The sequence below is a fragment of the Myotis myotis genome, unplaced genomic scaffold (genome assembly GCF_014108235.1).
Source record: "Myotis myotis isolate mMyoMyo1 unplaced genomic scaffold, mMyoMyo1.p scaffold_m19_p_8, whole genome shotgun sequence".
Classification (NCBI taxonomy): domain Eukaryota; kingdom Metazoa; phylum Chordata; class Mammalia; order Chiroptera; family Vespertilionidae; genus Myotis; species Myotis myotis.
In genome coordinates, this window is record NW_023416390.1 from 77,639,074 (window position 1) to 77,661,979 (window position 22,906).

The window sequence follows — 22,906 nt, forward strand, 5'->3', positions numbered from 1 at the left end:
CTGTGGGGAGGTCCGTGAGGAGCCACTGGGGCAGGAGTGGAGTGAGCGGGCAGGGGAGGAGGTCAGCGCTTGGCACCTTATCCATTATAATAACTTTGCCTTCACCCCGAGTGCAACAGGTAGAAGCGCTTTGGCTGCATGTCAAGAATTCTGAGGCAGAGGTACAGGTAGGGGGACAGGAGGACATATGGGGGTCCAGGCAAGACATTTTGGTAGTTGCTTCCTGGTACAACCTGAATGCAAGTGCATCTTTTATTGCAAAATGGCCCAGGTCACTATCAAGTGACACTCCCCGCCCCCCCCCTCCCCCCCGAAGACCCTCAAGGGCAATATCTTACAACCTCTTCAAGCCCACTCTTGCTGTGGATTGCACAGATTATTCTGGGGGAGGGACTGTGGCCACTGTTTGTATGTGACCACCTACCTCCTGGTCATGTGAAAGAAAGAGAGACTCGTGATCATCCCTGAGGTCTTGGCAGGGGTGTGCCTGCCTGTAGACTCACAGAGTTCAGGTTAGGTGGGCAGTGTCCATAGCCTGCTGGAGCTAATGAATGGTTCTTGAGTTCTAGAGAAGACAAAGAGCTCTCAAAGAATGGCCTACGCTTTGGGTACTATATATTTTTTTAAATATATTTTCATTGATTTCAGAGAGGAAGGGAGAGGGAGAGAGAAATAGAAACATCAATGATGAGAGAGAATCATTGATTGACTGCCTCCTGCACACCTCCTACTGGGGATTGAGACCACAACCTAGGTATGTGCCCTAACCCTGAATGGAACCATGACCTCCTGGTTCATAGGTCAATGCTCAACCATTGAGCCACAGCAGGCAGGCAATAATTTGCTGAGAGCCAGACCTTATAGTAGAAAATACTGGAGGCCACTGTTCATGCGGCACAGTGAGTATTTGCCAGGCATTTGCTGGGAATTGCTTTCCCTTAAGCCAGTGGTTCTCAACATTCTGGCCCTTTAAATACAGTTCCTCATGTTGTAACCCAACCATAAAATTATTTTCGTTGCTACTTCATAACTGTAATGTTGCTCCTGTTATGAATCGTAGTGTAAATATCTGATATGCAGGATGGTCTTAGGCGACCCCTGTGAAAGGGTCGTTCAACCGCCAAAGGGGTCGTGATCCACAGGTTGAGAACCGCTGCCTTAAGCTGCTCATGAGCTACATCTAAAGTCTCATACCCAGCCTACTGGGGCAGATACCCAGGGGGGCCAGGTAGGTGGGAGAGGCCAGCTGGATCTAATGCTGAGGGACAGGCAGGTGCCCAAGATCGCATGCCCCATCTGAACACAGCGCTGGCACCTCAGGGAGAAAGGGCCAGTGTGCCTTGGCAGATATGTTTTTCCTGGGAAGCCAAAAATCTAGGTATGTTTTTCTTTTCTTTTTTTTTCCTTTTTAAATTTGTGAGGGCTCCTGATTTTAAAATGTTGGTAGCCAATCCTGATATTTGAATAAGACTGTGTAGGTTAAACAAAACCTTCCAGATCTTTGCAGATTTTGGTTTGTGCTGATGAACTACAGAGTGAAGTCATGGTGCTGCAGCCCGGGGAGTTTTGTTGATTTGTTTTTCAAACTGCTTGGTCCTCATTTCCTTCAGTGATGACTGAGTTCAACATCCCATCACAGGTTTCTGGAGTGTGTTATAATCCCATTAGAGTGGGAGGGCATTAGGAAGCTATTGGAGGTTTCCTGCTGAAGTGAGTTTGGACATAATCAATGAACTTGTTCCCTCTTAGCTGCACCTCTTCTGCCTGGGTAGTAGCATGATGATGAAGGTGGCGATGGAAAGATGCGTTCTCAAGTTGGATTAGGGCCATGGCTGTGGGTGTGGTTGCCAGGCTTCTGTGTGACTGGGATGGTCTAATTAAAGTGGGATTGATTTATTAGCAGAGCTTCACTGGTCAGATAATTTAGCAAGTTGGAAGTGTTATGGGGCCTGGGGTGTTGATAAAGAGTGCTAAGGCTCAAGATAATTATTGCCTGACTTGGGAGAGGATGACAGCTGGGCCCTTATTGTTGCTACGACAAACTAGCCTGGGACGGGAATGGCACTCTTTGTTTAATGTTCCTTGTTGAGGGGCTCTGGGCATTGACCCTCAGTTGCCTTGCTGGCACTCTCTCCTCCCTGGGCATTTCCAAGGCACTTGTCTGGACCTCCACAACCCTCTGTACAGCCCGCTGATTATTCAGCTGCGTGATTTGCATTTGGCTTTGCCCTAACAATGGGTTGCCTGGGTCCCTCCACTTTCCAGCTGTCTTTTTGTTTGAATTTGAGTTTCCAGCTGACATGCTTTCTGGCCTGAATGCAGCCTAGTTAAAGAAGGCCTGGTCTTTAGCCAGATCGTGTAAATATTTATTCAAGACTTCTGTTGCATGTGTGCTTCTGGAAATGTAGCCGTGATTACCCGCTTGACACATCAATGAAAGTAGAGTGCAGGACAAGCAAAATCTTGGGAGGCAGGTTGTCCCTTAGACAGGGAGTGAATTTTTGCTTGTGTTCCACATCCTGGCTTGCCTGACCCTCCACCGTGCTCTGGTGAACTGTTTGGGGAATTAGCAACCCACTCATGTAGATGGATTTCAGATCTTGGGTGTCGTAAAGACATGTAAGGTAGTTAGACACGTTCATGAGCTCACAGTGCACTGACCCAGGTGTGCATCACAAACCTGATTTCTGCTATTTTTTTTTAGATCTTTGGTTATATTGTTATGAGTTGGGTAATGTCCCCCCAAATAAAATGGATATTTTTCTGATTGAAGGGCTATCTACAATGGTTATAGAAAATGTGGAAAATATAAAAAGGTTGAAAGAAAAGAAATCCACTCACATATTTCTACCCACCAAAGATTAACCACTGTTGCCCTAACCGGTTTGGCTCAGTGGATAGAGCGTCAGCCTGCGGACTGAAGGGTCCCAGGTTTGATTCCAGTCAAGGGCATGTACCTTGGGCATGTACCTTGGTTGCGGGCACATCCCCAGTGGGGGGTGTGCAGGAGGCAGCTGGTTGATGTTTCTCTCTCATCGATGTTTCTGGCTCTCTGTCCCTCTCCCTTCCTCTCTGTAAAAAAATCAATAAAATACACATTTTTTTTAAAAAAAAGATTAACCACTGTTATATGTTGAGGGATTTTTTTTCAAGTTGTTTTCAATGCATTTTTTTTAAACGTAGTTGTACTGTGGAACTATTTATATCACATATAATCTTGTATCTTGCTCTTTTTTAAAAAATATATTTTATTGATCGTTTACAGAGAGGAAGGGAGAGGGATAGAGAGTTAGAAACATCGATGAGAGAGAAACATTGATCAGCTGCCTCCTGTACACCCCCCACTGGGGATGTACCCAAAACCAAGGTACATGCCCTTGACCGGAATCGAACCTGGCACCCTTCAGTCCGCAGGCCGACGCTCTATCTACTGAGCCAAACCAGTTAGGGTGCTCTCTTCCTTTTTTAAAATGTGTTTTTTTATTGATTTTAGAGAGAGAGGGAGAGGAAGAAGGGAGAATAAGAGAAACATCAATGTGAGAGAGTAACATCGATTAACCAGTTACTTCTTGTATGCACCCTGACCAGGGATTGAGCCAACAACCTGGGCATGTGCCCTGACCGGGAATTGAACCAGCGACCTTTTTTGGTGCATGGGACGACGCTCAACCACCTGAGCCACACCGGCCAGGACTGTATCTTGCTCTTTTGTACCTAATTTTTTGCTCAAACTATAAGGAAATCTATTATCGGATTCGTGCACTGGTGGGAGGCATGGCCTGCAGGGATTGACCTGCTGTGGGAGCACTGCTCATCCCCTTCAGCTGAGTGGCTGTGGACCCACCCTCTGAATGGCTGCTCCCTGGTCTAGCATCTTCCATGGAGCTGAGCACTCACCTCTCCAGGAAACCTGGTTGGGGTCAGGCCCAGGGACAGTAGCACTGAGAGGCAGCAGAGTAGGCCTCAGTCCCGCAGAGTAGGCCTCAGTCCCGCAGCAGCCACCAACCGAACTGCCTTCCAGCCTCCGGGGTCAGCTCTTGGAGCCCAGCAGCAGTGCTGTGTGGCCTGCAGGCATTTGGAGGAGGTGACAGGGAGCTAGGAGGAGGGGGAGCCTGGGGCCAGGAGGCAACGATTGCAGCCCAGGTTCCTGCCTGACAGCCTGGGGTTCGCAGCTGGAGAAGCCGCTCATCCCCGTCAGCCGAGTGGCGCTCCCACTGTGGGAGTGCACTGACCACCAAGGGGCAGCTCTTGTGTTGAGCGTCTTCACCCTGGTGATCAGTACGTGCCATAGCGACTGGTTTACAGGTCGTCCTGGTCATTCTGCTGTTTGGTCGCTAGGTTTTTATTATATAGGATAACTTTCCTCTCCTCCCTCTTGCTGAATAGCTTCAAACAGGCCAGGCACTTTGCCTCAGGGCCTTTGCATGGACTCTTCCCATTGGAAGGTTCTTCCTCTAAGTGACTGCATGGCTCATTCCCTCACCTCCTTTAAGTCTTCGTTTGAATGTCACCTTCTCTGTAAAGCCTGTCCTGACCTCTCCATTCAGTCCGCACCTATATTAGCCAGACCCATCATGTCCCAGTACTGATGGCACCAAATATAACACCTGTTTATCATCAATAGCATTATTCTAACTAATACGCTAATATAAGCATTAAAGAACACTACTTTTTGTAAACATTTTAAAAATAGCTACATGTAGCCTATTTTTCCTTTTTATTGAATGTATTGGGGTGACACTGATTAACAAAATTATACAGGTTTCAGGTGCACAGTTTTTTAAACAAGCCATACTTTAACCATTACCCTACTGCTGGACATTTAGATTGTGTTTTGTGATTATAAATTACATAAACCTGCTATGAACCTTTTGTGTTTAAAGAATTTTTCCATTTCTTAGACATTAAAAGAGATTCTTGGACATGGGATTACTGTGTCAATGTTTATTGTATTAAGACATTTGGCTACAAGTGATACAAACTCAACTCAAACTGGCTTAAGCAAATTAAGACAAATTATTGGCTGATGTATTTGAAAAAATGCAGGGGATGAACTTCAGGTCGGGCTGATTCCGGAGGCTCAGCCCATGTCATCAGTGGTCTGGTTTGTGTCTCATATCTTTAATATCTGCTTTCCTCTGTGTTGGCTTTATTCTCAGGCAGCCTCTTCCCATTGAGGGCAAAATTGCTACCTGAAGCTCTGTTTTTATCCTACCAACTGTAGCTACACTTTCCTTTAAAAAGACACCTGTTCCCAATATTTTCAGCAAAAACTCAGGACTGATTCTCATGGGCTCAGGTTGAATTGTGCCACCTTTGAATCACTCACTTTGGCCATAGGACAAGGATACACTAGAGCAGCGGTTCTCAACCTGTGGGTCTCCAAACTGTGGGTCGCGACCCCTTTGGAGGTCGAACGACCCTTTCACAGGGGTCGCCTAAGACCATTGGAAAACACATATATAATTACATATTGTTTTTGTGATTAATCACTATGCTTTAATTATGTTCAATTTGTAACAGTGAAAATACATCCTGCATATCAGATATTTACATTACGATTCATAACACTAGCAAAATTACAGTTATGAAGTAGCAACGAAAATAATTTTATGGTTGGGGGTCACCACAACATGAGAAACGGTATGAAAGGGTCGCGGCATTAGGAAGGTTGAGAACCACTGCGCTAGAGTGTGGAGAATGATGTCATTCACCAAAGCACACAGTCTGAGGTGGGGGAGGTGCTATTTCCCAGACACTCAGGGTGCTCTGACCCAAATGGGGAACAGGCATTGGGCAGGTCCCAATCTACAGATCTTTATTTTACTTATGAACAGTTTATGGACTTTGTGTTTTAGTGAGTAAGAGAGAGAGCTCAGAAGCAAGAGGAGCCCAAATACATCCTAAGCACACACTTTCGGGTACATAGGATCAGCCTGATCAGACGGCAGTCAACCTCTACTCTCACCACTGGGTGGTAAGAGGCAGGAGACCCGGCCTGGGCTCCCTGGGAATGAGGCTCCAATGGCCTGTAATTGCAAGCCTCGGAGGCTGGTGATGGCCACCGGCTCCCTAAGTGCATGTTTAAGTTATGAGCAACGAGGGCAAGTTCTAAATGTGAGGAGCAATATACAGATCTTGTAACATAGAAACCCACGCCTGAAACCTTTATGTTCATGTTGACCAATGCCGCCCCAATACATTTAATAATAATAGTAAAAGATATGAAAATAAAAAAATGTGAGGAGCAGAAACGTTCTTGCAAGTTTCCCCAGGGGATTCTGCCAGCAGCACCGCCCAGATGACTACGGAGGCTGCTGACAGTCGGCACTCATTGCAGAGCAGCTGTGGTGTTTGTTAAGCAGGCCCCGCACTGAGTGCTGACAGCCTCCGTGACTTCATTATCCTCAGCCCTCTGGCCCCTGCCTCCACCCGGGGCAGTTTTCATAGGAGAGCTCCACTCACGGCTGCCCAGTTGCCTGTCTCTCCGCAGACCTTGCCAGCTTGCAGCATAATTGTCTGTTGGCCACTGTTAAATGCCAGCCTGCCCTACAGGCACTGCTGGACTTGTGTCGGACCCCGGAGCCGTGGTGGCTTTCAGCTGCCCTTGGCCAAGTACCTGTGGGGCTCCAGGGGCACCTACCTGGTCATCTCTGCCTTGGTGTGTCCTTCTGCCCGGCTGGGCCTGCTGTTCTCTAAGTGGAACCCATGCTTAGCGGGAGGGAAGTGGGAAGCGTCCTGATGAAAACCTCACAGTTTGCTCTCTTGCTGTGGGAGAGGGGCTGTCTGAACCATCCCTTTCTTTTGAGTCCATCCTTACCCCAGAATGGGGATGTGTCACGTCCAGCTGCAGGCCGGGGAAAACAACCCATGACATTCCACGCTTCAGAAAGTCCTAGAAGGCACCGACCTCTTCCATTCGGTCCTGTGGTGGTGACCATTGGCTGCTGTTTCATTGTGGGGACTGGGGAGGTGCTCACAGAGGGAGGCTGCCTGAGCCAGGGCCATGGGCGTGCCCTTGTGCACCCAGGGTTCTTCATGCCATTTTCTCCCTTTCCACCTCACCCGGGACACTTGGTGAAGCCAATTTATAAACAAATGATTCATGATCATCCTTCCTTTCTCTGCGGGACTGGGGTTAACCTGGAGCCCTCTTGCTCTCATTTGCTTTGGTGCACGGGGTAGAGTGGTGTGAGCATTCCATTGGGCAGGCGGAACTCTCACACAGACATGACCCTCCAGCATACTTCCTGCATGGTTGAAAACATGCTCATTGCCTCTGGCTACGTCAGGGAAAGAGACTCCACCATTCAATGACCAGCTCATTTGTTGGAGTCCAGAGTCTCTGAAATCCGGGTCCTTGTTTTCTCTGTATAACCGAGTGGGTGTGCACCTCCGAAGTCTCCAGCCCGCTGTAGACATGTGTGGTGTCACCAGATAACTCAGTTCAACTTTTAGAGTGATGGTGCACTGCCAGGAGCGCAGGTGAGGGAGTGCTCTTCTGGCTGTGCCCTCCAGGCGATGGGGCCCAGGCAAGCAGCACAGGTGGAGTCAGAGCAGGAGCTCCACGGGCGGCTCTTCCTCATCCATTGTGTACGTCCAGCATCTGTGGAAGATGCTAGATGTTCAAAAGGTTCCCACTGCTGATAAACAAGTAACTGAGAAAAGAAAGCACAGACCTTAGATGTTCTAAAACAGGTTGTAAAGGAAAAACCAGATACTCATTTTGACTTGTTTCTATAAGAGTCAGTTAACAGTTTAATGAACAGTTACTGAGCTCCTGCTGCCGGGGGGCTCAGGGCGACCCCCTGAGGGATCTGCTGCCTGTTGTGCACATGCCCACGTGGCCTGTAGATTGAGCTCTTCGGGAAGGTCTGGTGCCCCTGGCACTGCACCCTTCTGTTGCCTGTGGGAGTTACTGTTGGTCACTGCACGCACCTGCCTCTGCCCTTCTCTCTATGCCAGCACGCGCATCAGCAGGGACAACTGGAGTAGCCCCTGTCAGAAACAGAGGGTCAGGAATGTAATGGGTGGCACTCCACAGCCCGAGGACTGGGCGGTGGCCAAGTCTCAGAAAGGGCTTGGGAACTGTATCCGTGCTTCTCTCTCTGCTCTTCAGTCCTGATGGCAAACCACGGCCAACCCCAGTTCCAGTGATTGCAAGTTTCAATTCCTGCAGCATCACTTAACCAAGTAGACTCTCTCCGTCTCAATTCCTGACTCACAGACAATGAAATAAGCTTGCTTCACATTGGGTCAGACGACCCCTTGTGCTTGGGGCAGGGGTACGAAGGAGAGCAGGGCTGTCTAGAACTCATTTTTGGCCGATGGGTGGACGAGAGAGTGAGTCCCGAGAAGGGACACGTGGTGAGCTGAGTGGGAGCCTTGACCTCTGTCTCCTATGCCCACACCTCTCTCACTCCCCGGTGAGCACTTACAACGCCTGGGCCGGGACAGTCCCCTCCACAGCTCTGCTGACCCACTGGGTAGAGTTTCATTTTCATTGGAGGGTGGACTTATGCTTGTTAAATATTGAGAACTGCCTTTATTAAGTTAAATTGAGACCAGTCTTTAAAGCTGAACATTGGTTGGGCAGAGAACAGATCACAGAATTCGGCAAAAGTGCTACCTAATTGACTTACCCCCCAAAAGATTGACTTTTGAATGCGGATAAATGCTTTAATTATAATTGTTACATCTACATTTGTAGACATCTGTCACTTAAGATCATTTGTTACCGTTTTCCCAAGCAGTTTTGTTGAGGTCTACACTAGATTTAAACTCTGATGGGCAAGGGCACATGCATGGAGAAACCACCAGTTACTTTATTAGGGGAACAGTTTGGGTGATTGCACTTTTACTTTGAAAGTTTAATATAGTCCCCAGCTCTCTATCCCAGTTGCCAAATTCTCCAAGTCTCGGTGGTCGTTTGACTGACAACTGCTTACGCATTTTCACTCTGAAACTGGCCCCTTGGCGCTCAGAGCACACTGGAGGGACGCCATTGCAGGCGGAGTCTGGAGTCTCTCCTCACTCTTTGCACTTTTTAGTTCTCAGAGTTTACAGCCACAGTTAACTTTTAACTTTATTCTCTTGGAACTTTTCCATTGATGTTTAAAAGGGCAGATCAAATGTGTTAATAGACTCATGAATGAGAGAACATATCCATGAGGTCTTGAAATATTCTGAATAATATTTTCTTTCTTTTTAGCTGTCTCCGTTATGAGGTACAGCGCCTCTGCTTTTGGGTTTGCAGTAAGTAACCTGAAATGTACTTTTATGAAGTTGTGCACGTTTTTCCTGAGCCCACGGGTCTCACCTGGGCTCTCAAGGAGAGGGTGGTTAGCAGGTGAGAGCTTCACATGACAAGCACACCGTCTATGGAGATCTCTTCTAGGTGGATTAGCATTCAGCAGAAGTGAACTGCAAGGAAGCTGCATAACCCTCCAGAACAGAGGGGACCGCATTTCCCACAGCTGGTTGCAAGGGTGTTTTAGGGTGTTAGCCCTTTCCCCCCAAGGCTGTCAGGTGGACAATGGGACACGCGGGAGCGAAGGCTTTGCTGTGCAGGCAGAGGTGTGGGCGTCAGGGGCTGCTGCTGCTAGGATCAGTCCGCCTGCAGCCGGACCCGGGCAGCCTGACCTGGGGAGCCTGACCCCCGCCTGCTTCCTCATGGGAGCTGCAGAGAGAAAACGGTCTCAGGTGTTTCACGGGCTGGGCATGCCGAGCACTGGGTGGAGCTGCCCCACGTCCCCTCCGGGTGCTTGTAACTTTCCAGGTGAGAGGGGTGCTGAGGCACAGTGACTCCAGGAGAGCCCTTGTAAACACCCCTCCGGCGCAGCTGTGGGTTCCCTGGGCCGCAGGGTAGGTGTTCCTGCCCACAAACCCACTTCTTCCTTTTGTTGTGAAAACTTAAGGTTTTGGGGGTTGCAGACCTTTTCAGAATCTTTAGAAGGAGTGCACTGTCTGTCCAGAAATACACGCACACCACATACATGCACACACAACACACAACACACATACACGCACAACACATTCTCACACACAGCACGCAACACACATACACACGCACAACACATTCTCACACACAACACACAACACACACACACACGTGCACACACATATTCTCACTGTTGTTCTTACAGTGCTCTCTTCCCCTTCCTTCACCTCCCTCTCTCCTCCCTCACACATTCACTCATTCATTCAAACAAAAGCACTGAATTGTATATACAATTTCAAAGTGTTTGCAGACAGCACAGGGCCCTTGGGTGACCACCCTCCCCCTGGCCCCCATGTAGAACAATCCCATTGAAAGCCAGAAACAGATTCCTCACCCTGAATATTGTACTTGGGGTAAACAGGGAAATGCTGAGATGCTCTTGCTTGCTGTGGGGAAACCAGTTTCAGGGTTCAAACCCGTGTGCTCCCCCATATCTGCAGAGTGCTGGCAGCCAGGCTGGGGCCAGACCACCACGCCATGGAGCGTGTTTCCCAGGCCCGGGGCGCAGTGCGGAATCTGAGGAGGAGGAGCTGGCGTGTGGGGTGCCCAGGCCCACTGTTGGCTCTGAGGTCACTTGCTCAGATGTTCTGAGTCACAGAATCGTTGCTTTGTGTCTTCAGCCCTGTCCTGTTAACTCAGGAAAAGCACTAATGCCATGTCTCCTTCTCCTAGTTTGATGCTGTCCTCGATGTCCTGTCATCGGCAATCGTTCTGTGGCGCTACAGCAACGCGGCCGCCGTGCACTCTGCCCACAGGGAGTACCTGTAAGTGCACTTCGCCTTCCTCCGGGCTGCAGCACAGCTTACCCTGCAGCTTTGGCCCCGGTGACAAGAATAAGGTCCCGATTTGCCTTTGAGAATGGCTGGCTGGTGTGATGTCAGCCATATGATGGGCCCCTCTGCAGTGGTCAGCGCGATGGGTGTCCCTTTATAATACTCTCTGCTTTTGAGTTTGGAGTGAACATTTGTGTGCTCATTTGTCTGTCTATCCATCCATCCATCGATTCCTTATTCTGCCTATCCCTCCATCCGCGTTCTCTTGTGTTATTGGATTCTTTGCTCCCTTGAATTGTCACGCTTTTGTCTTCTTTTCTGAGTACAGTGAGTTCCCCAGGGTGATTTCCAGAAGATGTCTTGAGGGCATTATAACTTATTCTACTTGTCTGCCTAATGTCTTACCAGAGGATATTGCTTGCCTCAGTCTCCGTGTCCTGTGGGGGATAGTGCTGACTTTGGGGGATTTGTGTTTGTGGCCATAGAACGTGTGTCTTTCCCAGCTTCCATTTCTTTATCCCATTTGGAATCTTCAGGGCAACAACAGCACGGGTTCCAGAGTGAGCTTTCTTGGCTTTGAATCTCAGCTCCCCCACGTGTTACCTCTGTGACTGTGGGAAACTACTAGCTGCCCTGTGCCTCGTTTCCTCGTCCAGAAAAGCAGCAAAACAATACCTTCTTCATTAGGGTTATTGTGACAACTATATGAGTGAGATATAATCATCATAGTATGGCACACGCACACACATGCATGAACACACATGCAATCACACACATGTACGTACATACACACATGCGCACACACACACACACTCACACGCTTTGGAAAAGTGCTTGGCATGTAGTTCAGTAAACCTTAGCTGCCACGATTATTAATTATTAAGGGTTCTCCCCTGAGCCTGAGCCCCCCTGGTCATTAGGGCAAGGGTTTTACCCCACCTCGGCAGGTTTTGAGCAGCTAAGTACAGTGGGGCCTTGACTTACAAGTGTCCTGACTAACGAGTTTTTTGAGATACCAGCTGTCTCTCAGCGGATTTTTTGCATTGAGTTGATAGAGTAATTTGAGTTAACGAGCTCCTTAACAAGCTTCTTAACGAGCTCGGTCTCGAAACGAATTAAACTCGTAAGTCAAGGCCCCACTATACACAGGAATGAGGGCCCCTGGCTGTGGTTTGTGACAGTTCCCTAGCCTAAAGGTACCCTTGGTAGGGATGCTCTGTCAGACTCAAACATGCAAAGGTCGGGGTCCAGATGGTGGGTGCCAGCAGACTTGAAAGTAATCATCTCACATCCCATGTGCCAAATGGAAAGCTTTGGAGAGATGACACCATGACTGATTCGCTAATGAGGATGAATTTTAGTTTAGTTCATTGTTGGCTTTAGGTGGAGCACAAAACGTCTTTTAAGTGTTAAATGCTTAATGTGTTTTAGCTTTTTCAACAAATATAATTAAAAATGGTCAAATTTGTGACATCACATGACATTGCTTAGGGTAAGGATAATTTTGAAAAAGGTGAGTCCATCTGTGGTTGAAAAAATTTAAGGAAATAATGGCAGTAAACTGATTTTGTAAAATTTGAAATGTTGTTACCTTAATGACCACAGTTGAACTAATGCTGCTCTAGCCCGAGGAGCAGCTGTGTCCTCCCAGCTGTTGCTGGCTGTCACTGAGGGAGACCGTGGGAGCACGCTGGAGAGTGCAGAAGCCTGGAGATATGCCCAGATTGCAAGAGCTAGTCCCTGTCCTGTCAGAACATATTTCTTTGTTCTGTGGTTGCACCGTCCAAGACTGTAGCCACTAGTGGCCGTTCTAGCACTTATTTGTGTCTCATACTGAGGGGTGTTGCAAGTATAAACTATATACCACATTCCAAAGATGTAGGAAAAAAAAGAATGTCAACATTTTATTAATAATTTTTAAAATATGGATTATATTTTGATATAGTTTCTCATCTAACTTGCTTATTTTTAATCTGATTTTATTTATGCTAAAATCAGTTTCTTACCTATTAGTCATAAAGCTGCACATTGTTGTGGCTTTTCTATGGTGTTGGGATCTTGGTGACTATTTGCCAGGTGGCCTGGAGTTTTTCCAAGATTAAGATTGATAACAAGAAATGTCTTTGGTTTCACTGTTTTTAATGATCCCAAAACTGGTACTATTTTTTTTAAGAGGAAGGAACCATCAGGAAGTATTGTTTTATTTTTTTAAAGTATGTTTTTATTGATTTCAGAAAGGGGAAGGCAGAGGGAGAGATAGAAACATCAATGATGAGAGAGAATCACTGATTGGGTGCCTCCTGCACGCCCCCCTCCCCCTCCCATGGGGGACTGAGCCCAAACCCGGGCATGTGCTCTGACCAGGAATCCAATCTTGACCTCTCAGTTCACAGGTCGATGTTAAACCAGTGAGCCACATAGCCAGGCCAAAGCAGATAGGTGTACCTATATTAATACTCCAAAGGCAAAAACTCACAGAGGAGTTGTCTTGATAATTTCCAGATAGTGGTTCATGTGAGGATGCCAGTGAATTCATTCAGAGATTCTTAATCTAGGGATTGAAACGACACTCACAACCCTCTTTTGTTGGCTTAGTTTAAAGTTTTAATCTCTGGCTCATTCCTTGTAAATTAAAAATTCATGAAATCACTGTCAGCTGAGAAACTGATGTATCCATAGAAATGAGCATGAATGAATCATGAGAGGCAGAGCTAGGAAAGCTATTGGATTTCAGTTACTTGCTGGAGAATAATATTTGAGAGAATGGGGAAATACCCAACTGGTCCTTAGTTAATTCTTCTAATTTTTCCTACATTGACTCTAAGGTTCAGAGTGAATATCAGGCTTGGCATTGCCAGTGCAGGGAGAATAGGCCGCACCCTAGCCTTGCCACCTGCACATTGTGTGGGGCGGGGTGTTCGGTGCTCAGAGGAGAGAGTGTGCCTTCAGCACCACTGAGTGGAGCCCACCCAACAGCTTTGTTCCGTTTTATACTCTGTTACTGTGGGAAAACACAACGTTAAATTTAGCATCTGAAGCAAAGGGTACATACAGTTCAGTAGTGTTAATATATTCACACTGTTGTGAATAGATCTCCAGAACCTTTCCATCTTGTAAAACTAAAACCCTGCACTCATTACACAACTCCCTGTTACCCTTTCCCCATCCCTTGGCAACCACCATTCCACTCTGTTCCTAGGGCTTTGACTACTCTATGCACCTCATATAGAGGAATTGTGCAGTATTTGTCTGTTAGTGACTGGCCTGGTTCACTTAGCATAATGCCCTCAAGGTTCACCCACATTGTAGCATGTGTCAGATTTCCTTTCCTTTTTAAGGCTATATAATATTCCACTATAGTTATGTATGTATATACCACATTTTGTCTATCCATTCATCTGTTTATAGACATTTGGGTTGTCTCCACTTCAGCTACTGTGAATAATATTGCTACGAACAAGGGTGTTCCAGTATTTCTTCATGACCCCACTTTCAATCCTTTCGGATATAGACCCAGAAGTGGGATTGCTGGGTCAAATGATAGTACTACTTTTCATTTTTTTGAGGAACCTCCGTACTATTTTCTATAGAAGTTACTCAATTTTTTAATCCTACCAATGTTATTTATTTTAAAAAGCTCCCAATTTGATTGGTCACCTTCTTGTGGGGAATATGTGTGTGGAGAGGGCAGACCAGGTTTACCCAGGGTCAGGGTTTTCAACAGGTGAGTGAACTAGAGAGGGGAGAGGGAGGCAAGTGTATTTGTAAGGGAGGGATCCAAGAACATGCCAGACTATTCAAGCTGAATACGGAGGCTGGGAGGACAACGCAAGGTTAGTGAATAGTCACCATGGATTAGAAATCTTGTTGATCTTGAATGATTTGAGAGGGGGATGCTGAAAACCAGGACTTCATAGGTGGCTCATTTGCTTGCGTGGCTTTAGGGTGGGAGTGGGTGGCTGAAGTGGGGTGAGGACAGAGGGTCAGGGACATGTGTAAGGCCAGGCGTTGGCTGGATGCTCCACGTGGGACTGAGGGGATGTTTGCAGAATTTAGGGAGGAGACAAAGGGCATGAGGTAGGTGCTGATATCCTCAGTGAATGAAGGAGAGGGTCAGGGGGGTGGGGGCAACAACAGGAGGAGGAGTGGGTGGTTTAGTCTGCGGGTACCTGGGAGTGTTGAGGGAGAAAGCCAGAGAAACTGGTTTGGAATTCACCAGGAGGAAGACGGGAAGAGTCGGAAAAGAGTATGAGGGTGGGGAGACTGGGAGGAGCATGAAAGTGTTTGGGCACCACACAAGGGGACACAGGCTGGGAGCATGGTTATAAGGCGGGAGTGGTGGCGGTTGTCCCGGTGACGGGATTGCTGGAGGGCACTCAGAAGAATGAAGTACTATGTGTGCACTTGTATTGTGATCTCCAAGGTTCATTCAGTGAGGAAAGCATGGGGCAAAATGGTGTTTAGGGTATTATTTGTTTTAGTAAAAGAGATTTCCAGCACTTGTGTAGACAGAAAAGCATCTCTGTAGGGACACAAAGGAGACTGGCAGCAGGATCGCCTCTGGGAGGAGGTCTAGGGACGGACAATGGAGGCAGGCGCTGCCTTTATAGCTTCCAGACCAGAGCTGACCAGTAGAGCTCTCTGGGGAGATGGGTCTGTCCTCTGTACTGTCCATTGGGGTAATCATTAGCCACAGGCGGCCTCTGAGTACTTGACATGGGGCTGGAGTGTCTAAAGAACTGGATTTTAAACTTTATTTAATTTTAATTAAATAAAAAGATCACATGTGGTCGGTGGCTACCATATTGGACAATGACCCTTAGAGACCTTGATCATTTTTAATCTATTTAAAAAAACAGATAAAGTTATTAATAAATCAAAGCCCAGGGAATTTGGAAATGCGAGAAAGATATTGAAGGAGAGAAGGCATGACCGGAGGGGGAGGATGTGGGAGAAATCAGTGTAGGAGGAACTTGGCAAGGCTCACTGACGCAGGGAATTTCACACTGGTCTTAGGCATCTTCAGCCCTGGGTACCATGTCAGGCCACAGGAAATACAGCCTCCTGCTGCCGTCAGCTGTGGAGGGCCATCTGGGTGCTTGCCACAGAAGGTACAGATTGACGCCCATCGGGGCCTCTGACATTTTACATATGATTGCAGCACAGGTGGGAGGCCCCAGGCGGGCTCTCCAGTCCCAGCTGTCTCTCTCGCAGGCCATCCGCTCACTGACACAGAGAGGTGGAGGCGGGGCAGCTGCTCACCTTTGCATGCTTCTAATTCTGCAGCACTGAGCGAAGACAGCCTGGGAGGGTCTTGTTCCTAATGGACCTCCACATGGCGTGATGCTCAGCAGCACGGCTGACAGCTCTGGAGGGGAGATTCTTAGAGAGGCATGAATCCTCTGTGTGTCTTCTCGCGTGAAGTAAACGGGCGCACTGGTTCTCACCCAGGCCAGTATTTGCTCCATTTTCTCTTCCAATTTGCTGAGCCAAATGTTTGGCCTGAAAACGACCCGTCGACAGGGCGGCTTGATAGTCTTTTAATCACTGGTTTCAGCAGCAACCCTGCTGTGTTTGGAAACAGCTCCAGAACTGGACAAAGGAAAGGAACTGATGCCGTGAAGAAATGATGGATTGGGGATTTGCTTTTGGTACTGAACTAAGGAGACTGCAAAGGCAATGAGTTATACCAAGAGCATATTAAAATAGTACCACGTCTCCCCTCTTCTCCTGGGATATTGGATGTGGCCCTAAATTGGGGGCTCTGGGAAAGAGAATTGCATTTCCTCCACACTTGTTAGTGCTGTCAGCTTGACAACGCTCGGGAGTGTATTTTAGCTCAAGAGCAGCCCCTGAATGAGAATAAATAACTACAGAGAGGACTCGATGACTGAGGAGAGCTGGTGTGGGAGGCAGAGCCTCCACCGCAGGATGGGAGCTCGTGGTCCTTGGAGAGTTTGCGTTGAGTCTTGCCTGGAGGCAGAGGCAGTTGCCCTTCCCTGTTGTGAAAAGGACATATGAAACCTTCAAGACCCTGACAGGCAGGAAGTGATAGAGGAAGGAGTGTTGACTTCCTTCATCCCTGTTATGAGGTGAATTGTGTCCCCCAAAAAGATATGTTGAAGTTCTAACCCAAGGGTCCTCAAACTACGGCCCGCGGGCCACATGCAAATACAAATATTGTATTTGTTCCCATTTTGTTTGTTTACTTCAAAATAAGATATGTGCAGTGTGCATAGGAATTTGTTTATAGTTTTTTTTTAAACTATAGTCCGGCCCTCCAGCGGTCTGAGGGACAGTGAACTGGCCCCCTGTTTAAAAAGTCTGAGGACCCCTGTTCTAACCCATAGTGTTGTCTCCATCACAAGACCTCGTCTGGGTAGCCATGTGGTGTCCTCCCTTTTCTCCTGTGGGTAGACCCATAAGGAATCCTGGGCTTGGAGCAGCAGGCTTAGGTGAATGCATTTCGTGACACCAGGCTTAGGGAGCCCGACAGATCAGTCTGTGCAGCAGACGCTGTCTGGGTCTAGAAGGAACCATCTTTGAGATGAGGGCACTGGCTGAGATCCCTTCTTCCAGGGGCAGCACATTTTGAAGGGACCCATCCTGCTTGCCTTCATTAACCACCTTTTTTTGTGTTTCCCTAGTTGACTAACCCCTTTTCTGTTTTATGAGCTGCTCCTCTAGTGATGTTCATACTATCGCCATCAGCAGATGGAGGAAGCTTCCTGTGTTTGTTTGTTTGTTTTTTAAAATTCTATATTGTCTAGTTCCTGTAGGTTCTGAACATACAGCTGTGGATTTCACAGTTCGGCAGGAGCCATGGCCCCGGGGCCGAGGGGTTTTGAGTTTGTGCTCTGGTCTCTGATAGGTTTTGATGCAACTCTTAAGACAGCTCATCACTGATTTCTTACCATGCTTTGGGCTCCGTGCTGGGTACTGTTCATCTCATTTAATCTTCAGAACAGTCCTGAGATACAGGAGTCACTGTTCCAGTTTTATAGGAGAGGATATGGAGGCTTAGAGGGAGAGAGACTTGCCCAGAGGCGTAGAACTGGAATTTATGCTGGTGATTTGCCCCCAGCCCTGCTGGACCCCAAAGCCTGGTGTTGCCTTCATTTCCAGGCAGTGCCGGGTAGTCCTGCTGAGGTGGGAGAGCCCCGGGGATTCATGTGAACCAATGACAGTTGTGACTGTGGACTCAGAGTGAGGAGGATTTAGGAGGGAACAGCTGGGAACAGCCCCAGCCCTTAGCCAACCCCCAGAGGCGATGTCAGCCTCACAGCCAGATGGAGCGGCCTGGTGAATGGATCTCCTCTCATTTTCCCCGTAGCTCAGAAAGCAGGCATTTTTCCAACCTGAGAGGCAGAAAAATCATGTTTTAGGTCTGTTTCTGCTACACATAATGTAACTACCCTCCACTTTCATTTCCTCATCTGTGAGGTTTAAATTAAACCTACTGTTTTACTTACCTTGGAGGCAATTCAGGAAAGGATTAAAAGAGAACATGTTTTGAAGAGTTGAAAAGTGTGTGTGTGTGTATATGCATATGTACATATATATGTACATACTACATATAAATATATACATACATATGTTCATAGTTATATATAGAAGTAAATATATAATATATTTACAGGTGTAAAAATGATACATACTGCAAAATACAATTAAATTGTATTTAAATTCTTGTGTTTTTTAATTTTTAAATTAGATTTTTTATTGAGTGAGATGAGAGAGAGAGAGAGAGAGAGAGAGAGAGAGAGAGAGAGAGAGATTGGTTACCTCCCATACACGTCCCTACTGGGGATTGAACCTGCAACCTAGGTCTGTGCTCTGACTGGGAATCGAACTTGCCATTGTCCCATATGGGATGATGTTCCAACTAACCAAGCCACCCGGCTAGGGCAGTTTTTTTGTTTTTTTAATAAATATATTTTATTGAATTTTTACAGAGAGGAAGGGAGAGGGATAGAGAGTTAGAAACATCGATGAGAGAGAAACATCGATCAGCTGCCTCCTGCATGCTCCCCACTGGGCATGTGCCCGCAACCCAGGTACATGCCCTTGGCCGGAATCGAACCTGGGACCCTTGAGTCCGCAGGCCGACGCTCTATCCACTGAGCCAAACCAGTCAGGGCTAGGGCAGTTTTTTAAAATTTTTATTGTATTGTAGTAAGAACACATAACATGAGACCCACCTTAACAGATTTTGACGTGTCGGCAGGGCTGTTTCTGTGGGCACAATGTTGTACAGCAGCTCTTTCGAGCCTGTCCATCTTGAATGACTGAAAACTCATGCCCATTGTGGAGCAGCTTCCTATTTTCCCTCCCCCTTTACCTTAAATGCTTAAATACCAGCCACGAGCATGGAAAATCTCTGAGAGGACTTGGTATATGTGCACAAAGGTTGCTCCAAGCTTTAAATGTCAGGGTTACCCACCCCTGCCCCAGCCCCATAGCTTTCTTAGGGCAACTGTGAGAATAGGCAAAGTTACTGTGCTACTCTCTGTGCTAATGTGTTTGTTGCTGCAGAGGGATCATTTATCAGTGGTTCTCAACCTGTGGGTCGCGACCCTTTGGGGGTCGAACGACCCTTTCACAGGGGTCGCCTAAGACCATCGGAAAACACATATATAATTACATATTGTTTTTGTGATTAATCACTATGCTTTAATTATGTTCAATTTGTAACAATGAAAATACATCCTGCATATCAGATATTTATATTACGATTCATAACAGTAGCAAAACTACAGTTATGAAGTAGCAACGAAAATAATTTTATGGTTGGGGGTCACCACAACATGAGGAACTGTATGAAAGGGTCGCGGCATTAGGAAGGTTGAGAACCACTGCTTTAGTTGAATGATATGCATACACCCACCAAAAATTTCTTCTTGGCATTTTTAGCCAAGAAATCTCTTGCTTGTTTTGTGCATGTGTTTTCAGTGAGAAAACCTGTGTGCCAATGTTGTCAGTGGTGTGGAAGTCCCCTAAACAAACCATACACTGACCTTCCCTGCTTTTCATTCAGAATTCAAATTCTCTCCTCTGCCAAGGTGAACCTGAGGCAGAGATCACAGGAAAACAGGTTATCAAAGGTGCAATTCTCCTAGGACACGATGCCATATGTTGGAGTCTGACATTGAGAACTCTCCCAAAATAGTAGCCATGTGAAGGGTGTGTTGACAAGTCCCGCCCGAGAGAACAGATGGGACTTTGGAAGATGTCATATTTAGGCCCCTATATCTCAATATTCCTGTCACCTCTGTTTTGAGCAGGCTTCTCTGCTGGCTCCCTCCCAAGAAGACCCACCTGACAAATATCCACTCTTCCTCGGGGTCCGCTTGGCTGTTGGAGTTGACAGCTCAGGGGAGGTGGCCATGGAGAGACTTCTTCCCTGCCTTTTCCAAGCATAGTAAGGTTAATGGGTCTGTAAATCTTGAGGGACTTCCACGAACCTGAGTTTCCTTCTTATTGTGAATTCTCGATAACCCGCATTTCTGGATGGTGAGTTTCCAGTCGGGTACATGTTCTGCCAACTTAGTGTGCACTTTGTTTCATGTGTGAGAAGGTAAATTTTGTTCTGGAAAAGTCCAGTTTTACTGACCAGACTTCTATCAGGAGATGCAGTTTCTAACACAATCTGATGGATATTTGTTGACTCAACAGTGAGTCACTGAGCATCCACTGTGTGCCAGGTACTCTTCCAGGCACTGGAAAACAAGGCAGAAGCCGACTCCAGGCTCGTGCATCTGAAGGGAGGTTGACAATAATGTAATTGCAGAGAGAAGTAAGAGCCATGAAGGAAAGCAGCCAGGGCAGCGTGACGGGGAGGAGGGGTCCTCCGCAGCTGGGGGTCCAGGTCCCAGCACTGATACTCCGATGGGAGGAAGGAGCCTGGTGAAAGCATTCCTGGGCAGAGGGATTGGTGCAAAGGCCCACGTCAGCTTCATGTGTCTGAAGGTCAGAAAAATAGGTGCCCACGGCTGGACCCAGTTAGTGAGGGGCAAAGGGTGAGCTGAAGCTGAGAGGCTGTGGGACTCTTGGGAGGAATTTTGATTATAAGAGCAGTAGGAAGCCGTAGGCAAGTTATTAAGAGGGGTGTGTGGGGGGTGGGGGCGTGATCTGATTATATAATTAACGTCGGAGAGCTCAGGTGGTTCATCATGAGGGAATTTTGCTATTCTTGTAAATGTATGAGGACCTATGTGTCTTTAAAAATGAAAACTGTTTTATTGATCTCATTGATTATAATTGTGGTGCATATTTGTAGAACAAATAACGTTTAGATTAATAGAAATTTTAAAGTGAAAGTGTTCTCTCATTCGTACTTGCTGTCATCCTTTCCTACCCTCCCGTGCAGATAATCATTTGAATAGTCTGGCGTATGTGCTTCCAGAATATTTTCTGTGTAAATAAAACATAATACACACCCACATGCTTTATGCACACACATGACTAGGTGCCAATGAAAATCGGATCTTCCTGTACATATTGTTCTGGATCCTGCTTCGTTCTCCTAACACAACACCAAGGTCACTTTAAATCTCCTGTCGGTATCTAATCCGTTCACTTCAGGGGCCCCGTGGAGTCCTGTTATTGGCTCTGTGAGAATTCACATCACAGTCCCTGTTAGGAAGCCTGCGTTGCTCCAGCTCTGCTCTTTCAGGCTGTGCTGCCATTCACAGCGTGTGCACAAGTCTCTGTGCACCGATCGCTGTGTGCTCCTCAGGCCGGTGTGGGAAATACTGGGTGCTTTTTTCTTTAAAAAGAGACAACTGAACTGTGATTTTAAAGACCATTCGCGCATCCTAGCCCCGTTTGTAGTCTGAATGAGGGTGAAAGCTGGTTTGTGGGCCAGAGGGTGCCTGCACTGAGACCTGCTGCCCCGAGCGTGGTGGGGCTGTTGTGCCCCACTCATCCGTCATCTGGGTTGTTCATGAGGTGGCCGTTGTGATGGGAAAGGCTGCCGGCCACAAAGGCAGGGGGGGATGAGGAACACAGGCAGGGATGGTAAGCTCACTTAGTTGATATGCGCAGCGAGCCGGCAATATTCCCCCGGCGCCCGTCACTGCGGGCACAGCTGCAGGTCGGCATGAGGTTGCTTTCCTGAATATCATGAGTAACTAAAGCCGGGGACAGGCTTACAGACAATAGACTACACAAAGCTGGGTCTGCCCTTCCGTCATTAACTACGATTCTGCGTTCCCAGAGACCGTAGTTGGCAGCGGTGGCAAACCCATTCAGGCTCCAATACACGTTTCCTTATTATCACAGCTGTAAGTTGCAAGTATCACACCCTATTAAGAGCCCAAGAGCTGAGGGAGGAAATGGGCTGATGGTCTTGGGAGAAAGAGATGACTTTCTGCGTGTGTGTTATACCCAGTGCCCGGGACAGTCCGGGAGGGCAGGCCTGAGTGGGAGGAATCGCACGGTGCGAGGTGCTGGCTGTCTGTTGTTTGGGCACGAGGCCCATCCACCCACCTCTCTGTGGTTGGCACCGTCCGCTGCCTCCTTCTGCCCATTCATCCCCCGGGCAGTGGAAGCCTGCAGGAGAAACTCTGTGAGGACAGGTTTAGGATATTAGCCAAAGTGCATATTTTAGTGGCCTTCTCAAAGCGGGATGTTAAATGGCAATGCCGAACAAACATAAAACCCCCTCGCTCTCTTCTCCATCAAAACTGGACTGTGATATGAGCTGGTCCATGTGGCTGGAATGGAGGCCAGAAAGAATCAGGGCCTAGCTGCAGAAACGGAGGCATGTCTGTAACCCAGTTTCTCTGTGGACGCTAGACTGTCTGATACTTGATTGGCCTGTTTCAGAGGAAGGGTGTGTGTGTACTGGGAGAAAACGCATTTGCACATTAGCTGCTTTCCAGAAAGCGTTACTTTGATTTATTCTCCGCCCAACTCCAGAGGGGCACTGAGGTTATTAGATTTAGAGCCCAAGAAGGCATATGTTATTGAGCTAAAGAAAAGGCCTTAAACTAGTAATACGGGTTATTTTCTTACAGAATAAAAACAATTCGGGTAGACTTATTAACAAAGACATTTTCTTTTTTTTAATTTCACTGGGGCCCATTCCTGTTGGGAAGTCCGTCTTTTTTCTCCCAAGGGCCTCATAGAG

General features: G+C 47.4%; 1 protein-coding gene across 1 annotated transcript in view; it reads left to right on the forward strand.

Annotated features, from left to right (window-relative positions):
- The window catches only part of TMEM163 (transmembrane protein 163), a 237,086-nt gene that overhangs the window by 151,391 nt on the left and 62,789 nt on the right, over positions 1-22,906 (forward strand). The window contains exons 3-4 of the mRNA XM_036320248.1: positions 9,212-9,255; positions 10,673-10,764. Coding sequence (XP_036176141.1) covers positions 9,212-9,255; positions 10,673-10,764 — 136 coding nt within the window. The remainder of the gene's footprint in view (positions 1-9,211; positions 9,256-10,672; positions 10,765-22,906) is intronic.